The sequence below is a fragment of the Musca domestica genome, unplaced genomic scaffold (genome assembly GCF_030504385.1).
Source record: "Musca domestica strain aabys unplaced genomic scaffold, Musca_domestica.polishedcontigs.V.1.1 6, whole genome shotgun sequence".
NCBI lineage: Eukaryota > Metazoa > Arthropoda > Insecta > Diptera > Muscidae > Musca > Musca domestica.
Window position 1 is genome coordinate 20829964 of NW_026712363.1, and position 20555 is coordinate 20850518.

At 35.8% G+C, this 20555-nt stretch overlaps 1 protein-coding gene across 1 annotated transcript in view; it reads left to right on the forward strand.

The window, feature by feature from the left end:
- The window catches only part of LOC101889422 (uncharacterized), a 35355-nt gene that overhangs the window by 10303 nt on the left and 4497 nt on the right, over window positions 1-20555 (forward strand). Inside the window, exon 2 of the mRNA XM_059129161.1 lies at window positions 8490-9098. Coding sequence (XP_058985144.1) covers window positions 9005-9098 — 94 coding nt within the window. The 5' untranslated portion in view covers window positions 8490-9004. The remainder of the gene's footprint in view (window positions 1-8489; window positions 9099-20555) is intronic.

Sequence of the window (20555 nt, forward strand, 5' to 3'; positions counted from 1 at the left end):
AACAAAATGGTCACCAAAATCTTCGGATACCAATCCTTTGGACAATTGTGTCTGGAGTATTTTGGAAAAGAAGGGTGGCACTAAAAAATACCAAAGTGTCGATCACTTCAAGTTAGCGCTTCGCCAGGAATGAACCAAAATACCGCAGATCAACATTCGGACAGCGTGTTGCGGTTTCATTTGACGTTTGAAGGCCATAATTCGTGCTAAAGGTGACCAATTCCAACAAATCTAAACTTATTCTAAGATTTGATGCTGTTTCCGACATTTTTTGCTTTTATTCAAAAAAATTTAAAAAAAAAATGTAAAAACTATGGTATTTGACATTGTTGACGTTTTTTTTTTATCTCACCCTGTACATAAATTGTTGGACACCCCTAAAAGTATGCTATACAAATACCAAAAGTCATCGTGAAGAAGTCAGAAAATGTGTTCTTTGAGTTAGAACTTTTCAATTTTTTTCTACGATTCTTTTTTACCTCTCTATCAAATATTGTTGGTATCTTTAGAACTCAAGGAATTGCAGCTCCCTAACTTGGAGTTTGACATACATCAACAAAATAAGTAAATTGAGTTCATGAAGCAAACTTCGAACAATGTAGCATTCAGTACTAAATTGTACTGTATGTTTGATACAATTTGAAATCTGAAAGATGGTATTTGGGTCACTGTTCATGTGTAGCCTGAACCAATAGAGGTGGTTTCGGAAATGTGCACTATAATTGTACGAAATGTACTGAATGGTACTATATGTGGTATTGGTTGAAGGGATAGATATAGAATTCTGGAATTTTATATTTAGATTAATGATGGTACCTGTGTTTGAGATTTGGCAGTGGTTTGAAAAAAGTACTAAATGGTACTAAATTTGGTATTGGGGTGAAGGGATTTGTTGAAATTCTCAAATTTTATATAGAGGTCTCTGTTGATGTCTGCAATTAAGGGATATGGAGGGTTTTTGCAATTGTACCAAAAGTTTAAATACTGCTACATTTCGAATTTGTACGAAAAGTACTAAATAGTACTAAAATTGGTATTTGGTGCTGAGAGAGAGCTAGAATGCTAAAATTTGATAAGGATGTCACTGTTGGTGTCTATGGTTGAGATATGGAGGTTGTTTTGGAGATGTGTACTACAATTGTACGAAAAGTACTAAATATTACTAAATTTGGTAGTGAGTGGAGGGATAGAGCTGGAATTCTGAAATTTGATATTGAGATCTCTATTGGTATCTGGAATTGAAAAATGAAGAGGGTTTTGGAAATGTGTACTATTATTGCACAAAAAGTATTAAAAATTTGATATTGGCAGAAGTGATAGAGCTAAAATTCTTAAATTTGATATTGAGGTCTCTGTTGGTATCTGAAATTAAGATATGGAGCTAGTTTTTGAAATGAATACTATAGTTGTACGAAAAGTACTAAATAATGCTAAATTTTGATGATGGGGGAAGGGATAGAGCTGGAATCCTGAAATTTGATATAGAGATCTCTATTGGTCTCTGGAATTGAAGATATGGAGGTGGTTCCGGAAATGTGTACTATTATTGTACTAAAAGTACTTAATGGTACTAAATTTGTTAGTGGCAAAAGGGATAGAGCTAAAATTCCTAAGTTTAATGTTGAGGTCTCTGTTGGTACCTGGAATTAAGATATGGAGGTGGTTTTGGAAGTGTGCAGTATAATTGTACTGCGTGAAGGGATAAAGGTGGAATCAAGAAATTTCATATTGAGGTCTCTGTTGGCATCAGGAATTGAAAAATGAAGAGGGTTTTGGAAATGTGTACTATTATTGAACGAAAAGTACTAATTGGTATTAGGCGTTGGGATAGCCTGGAATGGCGACATTTGATAAGGATGTCACTGTTGGTGTCTGTGGTTGAGGGAAGGAGCTGGTTTTGGTTATGCGTACTAAAAAATCATATGAAAATTATGGCAACAAGAGCTACAATTCTGAAATTTGATATGGAGGCCACTGTTGGTATATATATTCGAGAGCAGATGATTGTACTAAACGGTACTAAACTTACTATTGAGTAAATCGATAAGGCTTGAATCCTAAAATTTGATATTGAGGTCACTGTTGGTTACTAGGATTTTTTTATTGAGTCGGCCAATTTTTATTATGAAAAAAAAAAAAACAAATTAAAGTAGTTTTTTTTCCAGAAAAGAAGAGATTTTGGAAACTCTTTGATTCAAAAAGTAATCATTTTCCAATTATTCTATTCGATTAAGGAAAAACTTTAATATGAATAAAATGTTATCAAACTTGAAAACTTAATACGATGTATGAAGTTTTGCTTGGCATTTTTGTCCAAGAAATAATGGATAAATTGTGCATTTTTAATACTGAAATGAAGTGGTGGACCGAATTTTAAACCTGGCGAACTAGCAGGCAATTGCTGGTATACTATAAAATTATATGCAATGAAAACGCTAAAGGTAAATGTGAATAAGTCTCTAACACTATGTTCAAACTAGCCCTTAAAAACATTTTAAATTCATCTCTGAAATTTACTTCATTAAAGACTGCTTCAGTTCAAAATCATATCTATATCTCTATCATTTTCTTAAACAAATCCAAAATATGTCACTGATTGTCTGAGTTTTCCTTTGTCCTGTGCCTCTGTTGTTTTATCCCTGAGTTGCTGCATGGTGTCTCAAAACTCTCTAAGGAAAGCGATATTTTAAGCATCCATAGAGGCACGCCAACACCACAAAGGTTGACATAACAATACGCTGGTGTCGCTTACAAATTTAACTAACAAACAATCATTAGAGGTTTGCATTAATATGTGTGGGCATTAGGGTGGCTAGGTATTGAAGATGTTAGGAGTTTTCTGGTGTTGCTGCTGCATTAAATATTAATGAAGGTGACATTTTAATGTAGACTTAAAATATATGACATAAATCGTTACGGATCCCACAAAAAGTAATAATAAAAGAGGTCAACAATAAGCAAGATAACTACTTTCAAAATCACTTTAGACATCGGTCCACACATCATGTTGGAGTCATATGTAAAGTGCTTCTTTCACATTTTATGTTTGACATAGCATACATTTAAGAGTTCCCAATACTAGTAATAGTTATACGACATCTACAATTGTATATTTTAGTTTAAAACAAGTTAGCAAAGGCTACAGTCGAGCGGGGCCGACCGTTGAATACCCTACAACACTATAATAAACCATACAGTTTATATAGGCGAGATACTCGAAAGAACTCCACAAGATATTGTGACAAATAATAAAAGAAACCCATCATGTTTCGTTCTCTAATTTTCGGATAATAGCAACTTAAACGAATTTGCTCATTTCCAATTTATTGGTAGATGTCGCTGGAATGGAGATTTTCGTATTTAGTCTACAAAAGTTGGCAAACTATTTCACACATTGAATATTTTTGGATGGCCATCAAAAACTGCTTGGCTTTTGCAATGTCCGGTAACCCCCATTGAAATGTGCGTGAGGATCGGGCGATAATTACGACCTCCTGACAATTTTGCAGTTTTTTTGGTCCATTTCAACCCCTAAATATATGGCGATCATCTCCAAAAAGAGTAGGCTTCTATTCTGATCCTCATCTTATCCCCATGCAAAATTTCGTAAGGATCGGGCCATAAATGCGATCTGTATATGATATCCTTATATCCTAACTACTTAGTTTTGTTAGCTGTAGAAATATTACCAAATGTTTAATTCAAAATGAAAATATGCCGAAAATATGACAAAATTTAAAAAATATGAGAAAATGTTACAAAATCAATATTTTCATCTTTAGAGAGACATTTTTATGCGATTTTTTAGACGTTTTTTCTTTCCTGCCAAGAGGCCATTCTGAATTAATGAGAACTGTCGAAATCAGTTCAGCCGTTCTCGACATATAAGAGACCTTTCCAGCATATTTTCTTTGATAGACATATATATCGCACATATTTTGCTATATATTCGATTTGTTGGATGTTAACATCAATGTAAAGATCAGAAGTAACTTTGTCATGGCTTTGTGATATGGTCTATTTTACCCGCTAAATATTATCCGATGACCACCCAAATTGGTAGGCTTCTTCCCCGTCCTAAACTCTAGCTACATGCGAAATTCCGCGTCGATTGGTCTATAATTGCGACCTGTATAGCTACTGCAAAATCCGACATTTTTTCAGTATTTGGTCCATTTCAACCCCTAAACATTTAGCGATCATCTCCAAAAGAAATAGGCTTCTATTCTGACCCAAACCCCACCTTCGTGCAAAATTTCGTAAGGATCGGGCCATAATTGCGACCTGTAGAGTGATTACAAATTAACATGGACAGACGGACAGACGGACGGACGGATCGTCTCAGCTCGGCGAGCTAGGAAGATCCATATATACTTTCCTATATGGGAAACCAATATTTCGAGGTGTTACATAAATTCTGGCCCAATCAAACTTATAATACCCCCAACACATAGTGTTGTAGGGTATAAAATTGAGGAAGCGTCTAAAATTATGCTATAAAAATGTTTAAATTAATTGACATATCGTCGGTGTCATGATTACGGGTTCCATACACAATTTTTACACCACATAGTGGTAAGAGTGTCTTTGTGCACTAATTTGTAACATGAAGAAAGAAGCAAGATAGGCCCATATTTACTCCTGAGGACCTTCATAGAATCACTTTCGATTTATTCATGTCAGTCCGTCTGTCCGCCTGACCGCCTGTCTGCCTGTCCATGAATTTTTGTGAATAAAATATTATCTGATTGAGCTGAAATTTTCCAGACAATATTTGTTTGGCCCAAGGACGAACCCTATTGAGAATCGGTTCAAATTTAGGTTAATTGTGCACCAAAGGGTCAATATCAGGCCAAATGGAGTGAATTGTGGCACATCCGACAGAATTCAGTCTTGAAGCAAGTACAGCTTCATACATGTGCTTTAACCGATTTGGGGTTTTAAATCCCTTACATGCGTAATATGCACTCCACAAAAATGATATTTGGTACCAGATATCAGATACAGCCTAGAAATAACTCTGACAAATTGTTTCAAGATCGTTTCAAAATTTGGATATAGGACCCATATACAGGGTGAAATAAAAAAACTGCATAAAGTCAAACGTCATATTTTTTACATTTACACGAAAGCAAAAAAAGGCCGAATATAGCATCAGATTTTTGAATAAATTTAGATTTGTTCGAAGTGGTCACCTTTGGCATGAATTAAAACCTTCAAACGGCCAATAAAACCATCACACGCTGCCCGAATGTTGCTTTGCGGTATTTTGGCCCATTCCCGGCTAAGGTGATCGACACTTTTTTATTTTTTAGTGCCAACCTTGCTTTCCAAAATACTCCAGACACAATAGTCCAACGGAATGGTAACCGGAGATTTTGGTGGCCATTGTGCGCTGGAAATGAAGCGAGGAACCTCATTTTGTAACCATTCTTGGGTGGCGCGTGCTGAGTCCAGTGCGATGGTGCTGAGTCCTGTTGGAATGTCCAAGGTCTGCGGCCAAAATATTTGCGTTCCCAAGGCTTTAATACACCTTCCAGAATATTTTCCCGATAATATTCGGCATTTATTCTGATGCCACGGTCAATTAATACGAGCGGAAAGCGACCATCGGTTATGCCGGCCCACACCATCACCATGGGCGGCGCTTGAGTTGTGGTGGCCAACCGAAGGCGCACATTTTCAGCTGACCTCTTTGGCAAGTAAATACGATCATTTTGTTTGTTTACAAACCGCAGGGCAACGAATGTTTTCTCATCGGAGACGGAGAAAACCAAATTCGGCACTTTCGGCCAAGCGAAGCAACTCTTTAGCTCTTTTGAGTTTATTTTCTTTCTGTTGGGATGTAAATTCTTGCACTTTTTGGAATTTCAATGGCTTTATCCCGAGGTCATTTTTCAATATTTGCCGAATGGAATATTGCGATACGTTCAGCTCACTAGCCATTTTTTCGACCACTGCGACGTGGGTTTCGATCAAGTCGCTTCTTTACTTTTCGAAGCATTTCTGCTCACGTTGGTGTTTTCTTCCGTCCACTTCCTTGACGTCGGGCTACGCTACCAGTTTTACGGTATGAGCGATGGTACGAGACACAAAAGATTTATTCACACTTAAATGCTCTAACCATAGCCACTTGTGGTTTTCCTGCCAAATATAAAGAAATCACACTATCACGCTTGAATTCCATCACGAATAACTTTTTTTCTGGAAAATTCTCAGCAAAATGCTTTTGTACGCCTGTGAACAATATATTGAGCTGTCACTGGAATAATTTTGACAAATTTAAAATTTTTCTTTAAACCATTATCTCAATACCTCAAATATTTTTTTACGTCATTTGTGTTATATTTTCTTTTCCAAAATAATTTATAGTAATTGAATTGTGTAATAATAATTCTGTGAATAAAAAAAATCTTTTGTTGTTGCAAAATAGTCAGGCTTAATCCCTTTATTGTTGTTTTTATAAAAACAACGTTTGTTTATAGAGGAGAACGATGGTAATGTTTACCAGGAGGTAAGGCAGGAAATACCTAGATTTCGGAAAGAGCCACCAATCCTCATCAGTTCCCTTGTTTTTTTGTGTCTGGGATATTCTGGGATATTACCATCGTTCTCCACTAATAAACAAACGTTGTTTTTATAAAAACAACAATAAAGGGAGTAAGCCTGACCATTTTGCAACAACAAAATGCTATGGTATCCCAAACAAAAAAGGCAACACTGAAAAAAAAAATTAAAAACCTACGACTAGTAGGCTCTTCAAAAAATATTCTTTAAAAAGTCCACGTCTAGAAGGCTCCTCAGAAAATATTCTTTAAAAAGTCCACGTCTCGAAGGCTCCTCAGAAAATATTCTTTTAAACTCCAAGTCCCGAAGACTCTCGAATGCTCTTCAAAAAATATTCTTTAAAAAGTCCACGTCTAGAAGGCTCCTCAGAAAATATTCTTTTAAACTCCAAGTCCCGAAGACTCTCGAATGCTCTTCAAAAAATATTCTTTAAAAAGTCCACGTCTAGAAGGCTCCTCAGAAAATATTCTTTTAAACTCCAAGTCCCGAAGACTCTCGAATGCTCTTCAAAAAATATTCTTTAAAAAGTCCACGTCTAGAAGGCTCCTCAGAAAATATTATTTTAAACTCCAAGTCCCGAAGACTCTCGAATGCTCTTCAAAAAATATTCTTTAAAAAGTCCACGTCTAGAAGGCTCCTCAGAAAATATTCTTTAAAAAGTCCACGTCTCGAAGGCTCCTCAGAAAATATTCTTTAAAAAGTCCACGTCTCGAAGGCTCCTCAGAAAATATTCTTTTAAACTCCAAGTCCCGAAGACTCTCGAATGCTCTTCAAAAAATATTCTTTAAAAAGTCCACGTCTCGAAGGCTCCTCAGAAAATATTCTTTAAAAAGTCCACGTCTCGAAGGCTCCTCCTAAAATCCACGTCTTGTACGCTCTTCAAAAAATATTCTTTAAAAATCCACGTCTTTAAATAAACCACGTTTCGAAAAAATAAATAAATATTAAAATAAAAAAGCAAAAGACACTTCCAATATTTTCCATACGATCACAAAATAATTTTGAATTTCTCTACCTAGCTCTGTTCTACATCCACTCCCTTGGCACAATCGTAAAATATTATGATTTCTGAAGCAAAAAAAAATATTCTGATTTTAGATATGAATTTTATTTTTTTTTTAAATTTTTTCTTTATTATCATATAAGTAGAAAAGTTTTAAAACAACTGCAATTTAGGAACATTTCCTTGATATTCCGAAAGAGCCTACGTGAAAACGTTAGAAATCACCAAAGTCTCAATGTTTCAAATCTGCCCTATAGACAAACATTTTTGCTCTAAAGAATATATTCTCTGTTAAAAATAACAGTGTTTGTAAGAATATTTAAACATAATTAAGTTTTAGATCAAAATTTAGAAAAAAGTAAATTTTTTAGTGTCATTTAAGTTAATAATAATTTCCCTTTATACTTTCCATTGCATACCTTTAGGCGAATTTTGTAAATGTTATAGCTTTTTCCCACCCTATTAAACAACATTTTAAATATCGTAGTTTTTGCGGTTGATGTATTTGAAATTTGCCGCAGGATTATTTACACTATGGGAATTCACAGGAAAACCCACATTGACATGCACACGCACACACACTTACACTGGCACACATTATTCGTATTATTATTCAAGTGTTTTCTATGGAGAAACAATAAACTATTGTTGTTTTATGGGATTTTATGTGTAAACAACACGCACTTGTTTTGTGTGTGTGTGTGTGTGTGCAAGACTCTTACAAGTTGGCTTGTATGGGTGTGAGTGTCAGTGTTTGCGTTTATCGTTTAACAATATCATATTACCAACACCAGCTTGCCAACATAGAACTACGAAGCTTTATTATCCTGGGACAGGATATCCAACACGCACATACACAGACACTAACACAAAACCACTTGTACTTGTAATAATAAAATTATAAATCTCCTTCTTCCAGTTTTTGTCTTGGCGACTCCAGAGATTTGTGCTGCAAAAACTTGGAACATTCCAAAGCATGTTAATGGTACTGCCAGCCTGCCCGCCGGGGGTCAAGTGTACTTATATTATGAGATTATGACTGTGCTGAAATGCCAATACATGTGCGTGTATTTTGGACTTTAAATAAATAGGAACTATAATAAAAATATATATATGTACAAAACCAAAGAAAAAATAACAGAGAACGGAACAAAAACTAGTCGCAACCAGGCAATCTCTTGAAGTTTATAGTCTGAACTACAAATCACAGCTTTTCAACGTGTTCATTGTCATCGTGTCTATACATTTGGTATTAATAGTGCAGCAGCAGCCGCAGAAGTAGCAGCAGTCGCACCATCAACATCAATAGGCCTTGAAAAAGGCAGCCGGGCCACCATCACTCAGTCGGTTGGGCGCACCACCAGTTGGACAGCTATCCAGTCGTTTTGCGTTACCAGTTAGCCTGGCCAACATTGGGAGACACATTTTGGCAATATGTCACATTTTCAAAGGCGACGACGACAGTTTGGCGAACCTTGTGATTGTCTAAAGCCGCTGATACGAATTTTTGGTATAATGGCCGCCTTTGGTAAGTATGCAGAAGATTATTCTTTAAATATTAAATTTCATTGGCGATGACAGAAAAAAATTAAAGAAAACTGCTACCAATAATAGCATGATATGGAGAATAATTAGTTGTATTCTGCAGTGGTACACGTGCACCTGTGTAGTGTGTATTCTGTTTTTCTATTCTAGTGTAAAAATTATGATGGGGATAAGAAGAATTTATAAGAAATAACATTACATGGAGAATATAAGTTTTGTCTAAATAGAGATATCGAATTTGAGGATTCCAGCCCTATCTCTCAACCCAATACCAAATTTAGTACTATTTAGTAATTTTCGTACAATTATAGTACACATTTCTAAAACCACATATCTCAATTCCAAATATTAAGAGAAACCTAACTTCACTCAATACCAAATTTAGTACCATTTAGTACTTTTCCAGCAATTATAGTATACATTTCCAAATCACCACCAAAACTCACACACAGATACCATCAGTAATCTAAATATCAAATTTCAGGACTTTTACTTCATCACCCAATAACAAATTGAGTACAATTTAGTACTTTTCGTACAATTATGGTACACATTTCCAAAACCAACTTCATATCTTAATTTCAGATACAAACATAGACTTCAATATCACATTTGAGGATTCAAGCCCTATCTCTTCACCGAATACCAAATATAGTACTTTTCGTACAATTATAGTACAAATTTCCAAAACCACCACTAAATTTAAAACACAGATACCATCATTAATAGAAATGTCAAATTTCAGGATTTCACCCAGTACCAAATTTTGTAACATTTAGTGCTTTTAGAACAATTATTGTACACATGTTCTTAACCACAGACACCAACTGTGACACTTATATCGTATTTCAGCTCTATTCCTTCACCCAGTACAAATTTAGTACTATTTAGTAATCTTCGTACAATTATAGTACATATTTCCAAAACCACTTCCATATCTCAATTTCAGATACCAACAGAGAGCTTTATATCCAAATTGAGGATTCCAGCACTAGTAGTATCATTTAGTACTTTTCGTACAATTTTAGTGCGCATCTCTACACCAACAGTGATAACTATTTAAAAATTCAACAGTTCAGCCCAATCCTTCACCCAATTCCAAATATAGTACCATTTAGTACTTTTCGTACAAATATAGCACATATTTCCGAAACAACTTCCATATCTCAATTTTAGATACCAACAGAGACCTCGATATCAAATATCGGATTTTAAGCTGCACCCCTTCACCCAATACCAAATTTAATAGCATTTAGTACTTTTTTCTACAATTCAAAAAACCACCTTCATATCTCAATTTCGGATACCAACAGAGACCTTGTTTCAAATTGCAAGCCCTATCACCCAATACCAAATTTAATTATAGTTATTATTTAGTTAGTTTAGTACAAATCTTAAACACAGATACAATCAGTAACATAGATATCAAATTTCAGAATTGTATCTCTATTTCTTCATCCAATACCAAATTTAGTACTATTTGTACAATTATAGTACATATTTCCGAAACCACCTTCATGTATTGTTCCTCATTGAGTACCTTGTAGTACAGTTAGCACACTTAGTACACATTTCCGAAACCAACTTCACATATCAGACTTACTTTCCAATCTTAATTCTCACACCAAATTTCAAGTTTTTAGCTCTATCCGTTTCGATAATATCAAATGGAACAATTTTAGAATTTAGTACCATCTTAGTACTTTTCGTAGCCTTCAAGTTAGAATTTCGAAAAATCCATTAGTGACTCTCATTCCAAATTTCAGAATTTTGTCTCTATATCTTCACCAAATAACAAATATAGAATCATTCAGTACTTTTTGTACTATTATAGTACAGATTTCTGAAACGATCTCCATTTGTCCAGGCTAAACACGAACAGCGGTCCTAATAGCAAATTTCACATTTCAAGCACTATCTGTTCACCCAAAACCAAATTGTACCAATAAAGTTCCATTTAGTACTTTTGGTGCACTTGTAGTACCTAATTTCACCAACAGGGACTCCAATAAAAAATTTTAAAATTCCAATATCATACGTTCAGCCTAAACCAAACGTTGCAAATTTAGTAAAATTCGCACACTTAGTACCAACTTCCAAAACCACCTTCATAAATCAAAATTACGTTCGAACGAGGATTCTCATACCAAATTCCAAGTTTTTAGCTCTATCCTTTCACATAGTTCCAAATAATACAATTTTAGAATTTCCAAAAACACTTTGATACATCTATCCTGCACTCCATTAGTAACTGTGATTCCATATTTCAGAATTTTATCTTTATCCCTTCACCCAATACCAAATAAAGTACAATTCAGAACTTTACATACTATTATAGAACACATTTCCGAAACCACCTTCATGTATGCAGGCTAAACATGAACAGCGGCCCTAATATAAAATTTTAGATTTCAAGCACTATCTCTTCACCCAATAACAAATTGTACCGAAAATGGTACTAATTAGTACTTTTCGTGCACACATTTCCAAAACCACCTCCTTATCACAAACCAACCACCAATAGGGACCCCAATACAAATTTTCAAAATTCCTGCTTCATCTGTTCACCCTGAACAAAACCATTTAGTACAGTTTGCACACTTAGTACACATTTTCAAAACCACTTTCATGTTTCAAAGATACTTTCCAACCTTAATTTTCATATTAAATTTCTATCCGTTTAGATAATACCAAATGGAAAGATTTCAGAAGTTTTGCACCATTAGTACTTTTCGTAATCTTAAAGATCGAATTTTCAAGAACTCTTTGACATATATCCAGCACTTGATCAGTGACTCTCATTCCAAATTTTCAACCAAAACTAAATATAGTACCATTTAGTTTTTTCATTTCCGAAACCACCTCCATATGTCAAAGCTTTACATGAACTGCGACCCCAATATCAAATTTCGGATTTGAAGCACTAACTGTCCACCCAAGTACCATTTAAGTACTTTTCGTAATTTTAAAGTCCGAATTTCCAAACACACTTTGGTACATCTGTCTTGCACTCCATCAGTGACTCTCATTTCAAATTTCTGAATTCTAGCTCATTCCGTTTGTCCAAAACAAAATTATTTCAATTTTTAGTACATTTTAGAACTTTTCGTACCCTTTTAGTACGAATTTCCAAAAATCCAGCCCTATCACATGCCTATGCACTAAGACGGGCTCTCGTGTATTTTAAGATTCTAGTTTCAGTCGTCTTGCAAGGGCTTTGATTGTAGGTCAGTCAGTCAGTTATTTCACTACTCTTTTATGAGATGAGAAGAACATTTGGAATTCGAAGAGAAGACCATTTTGTCTTCATTGAGAAACCCATTAAGTGCCATTTGATCTCTTTTGAGAAGGTCCTTTCATCTTCTATGAAAAAAATTAAATGAATCTTCTATGAGGCCACTTAAGGTGAGCATACATAAAACGCTTTTTTGACTGGCTTAAGTCATCGACTGGCTTATTCGTAAAAAAAACAAAAAAGCGTAGGGTCAAAATCGAACTAAGCCAACCTAAAACTCATTTCTTCTTTTACGAAAAAGCCTTAAGCCAGTCAAAAAGAGCGTTTTATGTATTTTCACTCTCAGAGAACACTGCTTGGAGAGAACAACATTTGGTATTAGATGGAAAGACTATTATGGATGAGAAAACTATACAGTCTTACATGAGATAATATGATCTTCTCATGTAAAAAATGTCAAAGTTTTTGGTCCTTTCATACCTATTTTTATACTGCTTTGACATTAGAATTCTCTCGTCCTAAATATAAGTGCCAGTTACTCATTGGATTAATGATCTTTGGAAATTAATTTAACTTATCTACTTAGTGACCTAGCATACAAGTAGCAGCTTAAGTAGGCATCCTAAACTAATTACATTAGGGAAATAATACTAATAATAATATACCAGGCGGATATGTTGGGACATCGAGAAAATCACAACCACAACAAAAACAAACCACGACACCGACTTAAATATGCACAAAAGACCAAGTGTTGATAATGGAAATTGTTATTATACAACTTATTTTTTTCTTTCTTTTGGGTTTGCCCAGGAAAAATGGAAGCCCATTGAGGAAGAAGAACAAACCAACAGCTACGTAGGAGTGCGAGACACACCAAAAAAAGAAAAGGTTAAATTTCATTTTGTTTTTTTTGTGTTTGTTTCTGTTCTGAGACACAAAACGTGTCAACAAAATTCTTTGCCAAAAAGTTTTTTTCCCTCTCCCTACCCCACACTTTCTTGTGGCATCATCCCAAGGCGGAGACAGTTCAATATCCTCATTCCTGTTTTATAGACGTTAATTTTCGGAAAACAGTGAAAGAAAGAGGGGAGAGAAAACAAAAACACAAATGCAAGTGTGTTGGTCCCAGCGACACTTACTGTCCTTTATTTCCTCAAGTTTCGGGTTTTTGTGCGGAATAATTTGTTTGTTTGCAGAAAATGTCGGAGACTTGTTTTTTTGGGTGTTGATGCTGCGTTTTGCCAATAGTCGCGTATTGTTATTGTTCTTGCTTGGAAAATGCGTTTTCCACCGAACTCTTTTTGGCGGGTTTATTACAATCTAAGATCAAATCGCAAATTTACACATTTTTACACAACTCGATACGCATTTGGCAAACAATGCTGTTTTGTCATTGTGTTTGTGAGATTCGGACAGTGTTTTGCGGCGAATTTTTGATACTCAATAGACATAAATAAATATTACACATTTACACTAATTTTTATGTCCTGAAACTTTTATTCACATTCGTAAGATGCACTCCACAAGAATGATATTTGGTACCAGATATCAGATACAGCCCAAAAAAATACCTCTGCCAAAATGTTATCAAGATTGGTTCAGATTTGGATATAGCCCCATATATGTCTATATCCGATTTCAGGTTTATTGTACACGAAATGGCTAAAATAAGCCCAATAGTCCTGAATTTTGGTACATCCGACCGAATTCAGTATAGAAGCAACTACATACAATTTGTGAGGATCGGTTGTGATATAGCTATAGCTCCTATATATATGTTTCATCCAATTCTGCGTTTTAAGTCTCTAACATTCGTTATATGCACTCCACAAGAATGATATTTGGTACCACATATCAGATGCAGGCCAAATTTTGTCAAGGTCGGATCAGATTTGGATAAAGCTCTCATATATATCATCAACCGATTTCGGGTTTATAGTGCACCAAATGGCTAATATCAGTCCAAATTTTTTCACATTCGATCGAATTCAGTATAGAAGCAAGTACCGAAAATCGGTTCAGATATAGCTATAGCTCCCATATATATGTTTCATCCGATTTGAGGTTTCAAATCCCCCACATGCGTAATATGCACACCTCAACAATGATATTTGATACCGGATATCAGATACAGCTCGAAATAATTCTGCAAAATTTTATCGAGATCAATTCAGATTTTTTTATACCCTCGGTACACATCTTCATACAATTTTACGGTATCTGTCAGAAATGGTCTCCTCCATTGAGTCTCCCATAGTGACCAGTATAACAGTTTGATGGTATATTGTGTGACGTTTATTGATCCACTCCTCCGTCGCTTTCAGCCGCCCTCTAGCAGGAGGTGTTCCAATATCTTTTTGTTGACCAGGTGTTCTACGATCTTCATGTGATCTTTATGCAGCATTTTTTGTCATAGGCCATTACAATATTCAATATGAAACTGGAAAAATAGGGAGGTACCGGTATTTGGAGGTAATACGAAGACCTGGACATGCATAGACGATTTTCTGTCATAGACTGTAGTAACCATTAGGACCTTCAAATGTGACATTTTAAAGAGTTCCGATGAATAATATCGCTGAAATCAGCAAAATACCGAATATGGGGAGGTACCGTTATATGGTGGATATTCGAAGACCTGGACCTGCATAGACAATTTTCTGTCATAGATTGAAGTACCTATTAAGAACTGCAAGTACGAAATTTGAAACAAAATTAGCGAATAAAGTCGCTAAAATCATCAAAATACCGAATATGGGAAGGTACCGATATTTGGAAGCTTTTGGGAACATCAAATACGAAACTTTAAAGAATTCCGGTTGATAATGTCGCTGAATTCATCAAAATACCGAATATCGGTAGGAGCCGCTATAAGGTGGCTATGCGAAGACGTGGTCCTGCACAGACTTTTTTTGCCTTAGGCTGTAGTATCCGTTACGAACTTCAAATACCAAATTTGAAACAATTCCGGTGAATAATGTCGCTGAAATAATCAAAATACCGAATATCGGGAGGTACCGTTATAAGAGGGCCATACGAAGACCTGGACCTGCATAGACAATTTTCTATCATATACTGTAGTACCCATTACGAAATATTATTACGAAATGTGAAACGATTCCGATGAGCAATATTGTTAAAATCACCAAAATACCGAATATAGGGCGATATAGTTATATGTGGGCTATAACTCAACGTGGACCTATATAGCCCATTTTCAATACCAAAAGTCCTGCAGACGATACACACATTTGAGTAAAATTTTATTAACCTACTTCAATTCGTTCTGAAGCTAGAGTGATTTTCACAGACGGGAAGACCGGCGGACTGTCATCGTTAAATCGACATTGAATTTTATGCTGATCAAGAATATATATACTTTGTGAGGTCTAAAATGTATATTTCGAGGTTTTACAAATGGAGTGGCAAACAGAATATACCCTCCATACTATGGTGGAGTTCACTCATAAGAAACTTTATTTTTTATAAGAGGACTCACTGGCCTTCCATAGGAATACCCGCTGGTCCCCCATAATAATTCCTTTATCAGAAGAACTTTTGCCTCCTAACGAAATCATTGTCTTTTCCCGATTAAAATACCCTACTTGTGCCCCTCCAAAAAACTTTGCCGCCTTTTGCACTTCACAAAACTTTCAATGACTAAAATAGTGTGGCTTCCAGAGAGGTAGGGGCCGTGGCGAAGCGTTTAGTTGACAATAAATTCTCAACAATATCTGGCGCCATTGTTATTGCAAAAACATATTGATGTCGGTGTTATTGTACAACTCCGCAAAAATACACCCGGAATGTGTGTTCATACATTCATATGAATGGCTATAGATGTTCGCTTTGGAAGTGTATGAGAATTGGCGCGTACATGTGCTGTTGCTGCTTTGCGTCTATTATCCATCCCATCCTTTCAAAACTTCTTCTTCTTCTTCTGGCTGATTCCTTTCGTGTTAGTTGGCTTCTTTCATGATTTGGTAATCCTTTATGCATAATGCCGTTTGATTGGATTTCCATCCTGATCATATCTCTACAAAAAGGCATTAACGACATATTTTCTTGTTCGCAAAAAAAAAACACACACACACACACAAATAAACACAGACGTACATGAAAACACACATACATCCAGATGGATATTGATTTGGTTTGGGTGTATTTCAGTTTGTATTTTTCGGAGTTTGAGATTAAAGAAAATTGAGTGGAAATGTAATATTTTTTCAATGGAAAAGTTCAATTTTTTGGCTTAGGCAAAAAATCAATAAATAGTTTATGGCGTTTGAGGAGGGGATTTTTTAAACAGCAGTTGTATATGTAAATGGAATTTCTTTTCAAGAGCGAGTCTGAAAAAAGGTACAACTGAACTATATATAGCCTAAGTATAACAAGTTAAATAACTTAAAAAACGTAAATAAAGCCGAAGAAGGAACAGATCGGAAGTAAAATTGAATTGGTCTGTATATAACATGGTAGAACACGCAGCTTGGGAACATTGATATGTCAAAATTTTTAAAATGTTTTTTTTTTTTTTTTCAAAAATAGTTATATTTTTATAAGTTTTCTTAAACTACACCAATCGGAGGTAGTTATAATATGCATTTTTTTTTTAAATTTTTAGAATTTGAACAACTTTTCATTCAAATTTTTCAAATTCAAAATTGGTTTGACATTTCATTGTCCCAGCCGCTGTGTCGATGCGTCTACCTGTATTCTTCTACCATGCATGGTATGTAATCATCCCACGCAACGCATTTTTCCCGAGAGATCATTCCTCGTGTCTTGTGTTCCATATTTGAATTTGAATTGATTTTTTCTCTTCTAAAATCAAGCAATTGCAGGGTGAGATGAAAAAACTGAAACCAATTTCAGACAGATGTTAAAAACATTCCAGTGAAAGCTCATTATATTGTTTCCAAGCGTACGAAAGCATTTTGCTGAGAATTTTCCAGAAAGAAGTTATTCGTGATGGAATTCACGCGTGATAGTGTGATTTCTTTATATTTGGCTGGAAAACCACAAGCGGCTATCGTTAGAGCACTCCAGCATTTAAATGTGAATAAATCTTTTGTGTCTCGTACTATCGCTCGTTACCGTGATACTGGTAGCGTAGCCCGACGTCAAGGAAGTGGACGGAAGAAAACAGCAACATCAGCATCGACTTGATCGATACCCGCGTTGCAGTGTCCGAAAAATGGCTTGTGAGTTGAACGTATCGCAATATTCCATTCGGCAAATATTGGAAAATGAGCTCGGGGTAAAGCCATTGAAATTCTAAAAAGTGCAAGAACTTACACCGCAACAGAAAGAAAAGAGACTCAAAAGAGCTAAAAAGTTGCTTCGCTTGGCCGAAAGTGGTTAACTGCCGAATTTGGGTTTCTCCGATGGACAACGAATGTTTTCGTTGTCCAGCAGTTTGTAAACAAACAAAATGATCGTGTTTACTTGCCAAAGAGGTCAGCTGAAAATGTGCACCTTCGGTTGGCCACCAGAACTCAAGCGCCGGCCATGGTGATGGTGTGGTCGCCATAACAGCCGATGGTCGCTCTCCGCTCGTATTAATCGACTGTGGCATCAGAATAAATGTCGAATATTATCGCAAAAATATTCTGGAGGTTGTATTGAAGCCTTGGGCACACAAACATTTTGGCCTTGGACATTCCAACAGGACTCAGCAGCATCGCACTCAGCACGCGCCACCCAAGAATGGTTTGCAAAATGAGGTTCCTCGCTTCATTTTCCGCGCACGGTGACCACCAAAATCTCCTAATACCAATCCGTTGGACTATTGTGCCTGGAGTATTTTGGAAAGCAATGTTGGCACTAAAAAATACCAAAGTGTCGATCATCTCAAACACGCGCTTCGCCGCGAATGGGATAAAATAACGCAGAGTAACATTCGGGCAGCGTGTGACGACTTCATTTGCAATTTTAAGGCCATAATTCATGCCAAAGGTGATCAATTCGAACAAATCTAAACTTATTCTATAATTTGATGCTATTTCCGGCATTTTTGGCTTTCATTCAATAAAATTTAAAAATTATAGCGTATGACTTTGTTGCAGTTTTTTTATCTCACCCTGTATATCGGATTTCAGCGATATTACTTCGCTTAATACCAAATTTAGTACTTTCCGTAAAAATTTAGTACACATTTCCAAAACCACCACCAGATCTCATCATCAGATACCAACAGATATCAAAATTTGAGGATTCCAGCCCTATCCTTTCCTTAAATATGCAATTTAGTACTATTTTGTCACTTTCGTACAATTATAGTACACATTTCCAAAACCACCGCCAAATCTCAAACACATATACCATCATTAATCCAAATATCAAATTTCTTTTTGTCGAATTACAACCCTTACCTCCATATCTAAATTCAAGATACCAACAGACACCTAAATATCAAATTTCAGGATTCCAGTTCTATTCCCTCAACCAATATCAAATTTAGTACCATTTAGTAGTTTTCATACAAATATTGGACGCGTTTCCAAACCACAGCTAAATCTCACACAGATACCATCAGTAACCTAAATATCAAATTTTAGAATTTTATATTTATCTCTCACCCAATACCAATTTTACTACAATTTGGTACTTTTCGTACAATTATAGTACACATTTCCGAAACCAAATTGTATCAAATATCGTACTATTTAGTACTTTTCGTGTACTTGTACTACTCATTTCCAAAATCACCTCCTTATCACAAACCTACCACCAACAGGAATCCCAATACAAAATTTCAAAATTCCAAGGTAAGTGGATACCTTAAACCAAACTGTTCCAAATTTAGTGTCTTATAGCACTTAGTACATATTTTCAAAACCAACTTGATATATCAAGCTTACTTTCCAATCTTGATTTTTATACAAAATTTCATGTTTTCCGTTCACATAATATCAAATGGTACCATTTCAGAACTTTTCGTAAACTTAAATGTCTAATTTTCAAAAACCCTCTGGTACATATATCCTGCACTCCATCAGTGACCCATTTATCCAATACAATGTATTCCAGTTTTAGTACAGTTTAGTACTTTTTCATTCCTTTAGTGAGATTTTCGAAAAACCTGGATTTTTCACACGCTAACACACCAAGACTGACCCTCGTGCCGTTTACCTACCTAGACCCTAGATGCAGCCGTTTCGTTTGGGCTTTGATTCTCGGTCATTCAGTCGGTCCGTTATTTCACTACTTTTTATTCTCACACTACATACTTGTAAGGATATTATGTCTTTTACATTGGTGAGAATCGGTTCAAATTTTGATATATCTTCAACCGATTTCGAGTTAATTGTGCACCAAATGGGAAATATCAGTCCAAATGACCTGAAAATCGGTTCAGATATAGCTATAGCTCCCATATACATGTTGTATACGAATTGCGATTTTAAGTCCCTGACATGCGTAATATGCCCTCCACAACAATAATCTTAGGTACCGGATATCAGATACAGGGTTGCCATATTCGACGGACCCATCTGGCAACGCCATAACTTTTGACAGATATGTCACATAGCTTAATGACATACCGCGTTTAAAGCGTCAGTGCAAGCAGATTCTTACCATAAACCAATACACGCCACGCGAGCGCTCTGAAATTTACATTCAACAGAAAAATCAATTGTGAAAACTCAACGTGCTTTTAAAACATTAAAAAATGTGAGAAGTGCGCCTACTAAGAACACCATTAAGCGTTTATACTCGACTGGTAAGGCTCTTTCTAATCCGAAGAGGCCATATAAAAGTCGACCAAGGCGATCGCTCGAGAATATCGCTGCCGTACGAGCCAGTGTTGAGAGGTCCCCAAGAACATCCCAAAAACGCCGTTCTCAGCAGTTGGGCATGGCTCGGTCCACTTTACAACGGATTATTCGCATTGATTTGCATTTGTTCCCGTACAAAATTCAATTGACGCAAAGAATGTTGCGGACAAGCCCCGTCGATTGGAATGGGCCCAAAGGGCCCAAAGGTCCGTCGAATATGGGCAACCCTGTACAGCTCAGAAATAAGTGTTTAACATTTTTTTCGAAATCGGTTCCGATTTCGATATCTCCCATATATATCTCTATTTATGACACATCCGATCGAATACAGTCTAGAAACAAGTACATCAAATTTGGTGAAAATCGATCCAGTAAAGCTATAGCTCCCATATATATGTTTCATCTGATTTAGTGGTAAAAG